Source organism: Morone saxatilis, unplaced genomic scaffold (assembly GCF_004916995.1).
Source record: "Morone saxatilis isolate NCDOM2014 unplaced genomic scaffold, NCSU_SB_2.0 Contig3, whole genome shotgun sequence".
Lineage (NCBI taxonomy): Eukaryota > Metazoa > Chordata > Actinopteri > Moronidae > Morone > Morone saxatilis.
In genome coordinates this window covers 13208191-13208570 of record NW_023339873.1, presented here as the reverse complement: position 1 = coordinate 13208570, position 380 = coordinate 13208191, and the positions used below count along the sequence as shown (strand labels likewise).

Sequence of the window (380 nt, the reverse complement as noted above, 5' to 3'; positions counted from 1 at the left end):
ATATATATATATATATGCATGCAAGTGTGTGCCTCAGGAGCACTGGAGCAGAATGTGCTCTATGGCTGTGCTCTTTACTTCCCAACCACCACAGCTGGAGCAATCATCACAACATCTGCCACTCAAAGGCAAACATAACGTTGACCACCTCCAGGCTGCGGGCGATTTCTTCCAGGATGCAGTGCTGCTGCCACAGCTGGTTCAGCTTCCTGTAGCGCTCTGGGCAAAGGTGCAATGGATTGCCTCTTCTACAAATCAAAAAGACAAAAGGCGTGATTTATTCAGGGGTTTTACACACAACACTTTTCATATGACAAAACTAATCTACACTATGGTCATGGCTCTATGCTGTTCACATCATTGCCGCTGAGTATGTCAGC

General features: G+C 46.3%; 1 protein-coding gene across 1 annotated transcript in view; it reads right to left on the bottom strand.

Moving 5' to 3' along the window:
* Positions 1-6: 6 nt before the first annotated feature.
* Positions 7-380, bottom strand: part of ubr1 (ubiquitin protein ligase E3 component n-recognin 1) — a 15810-nt gene continuing 15436 nt past the window's right edge. The window contains exon 47 of the mRNA XM_035674005.1: positions 7-248. Within this exon, the coding sequence (XP_035529898.1) occupies positions 107-248 (142 nt within the window). The 3' untranslated portion in view covers positions 7-106. The remainder of the gene's footprint in view (positions 249-380) is intronic.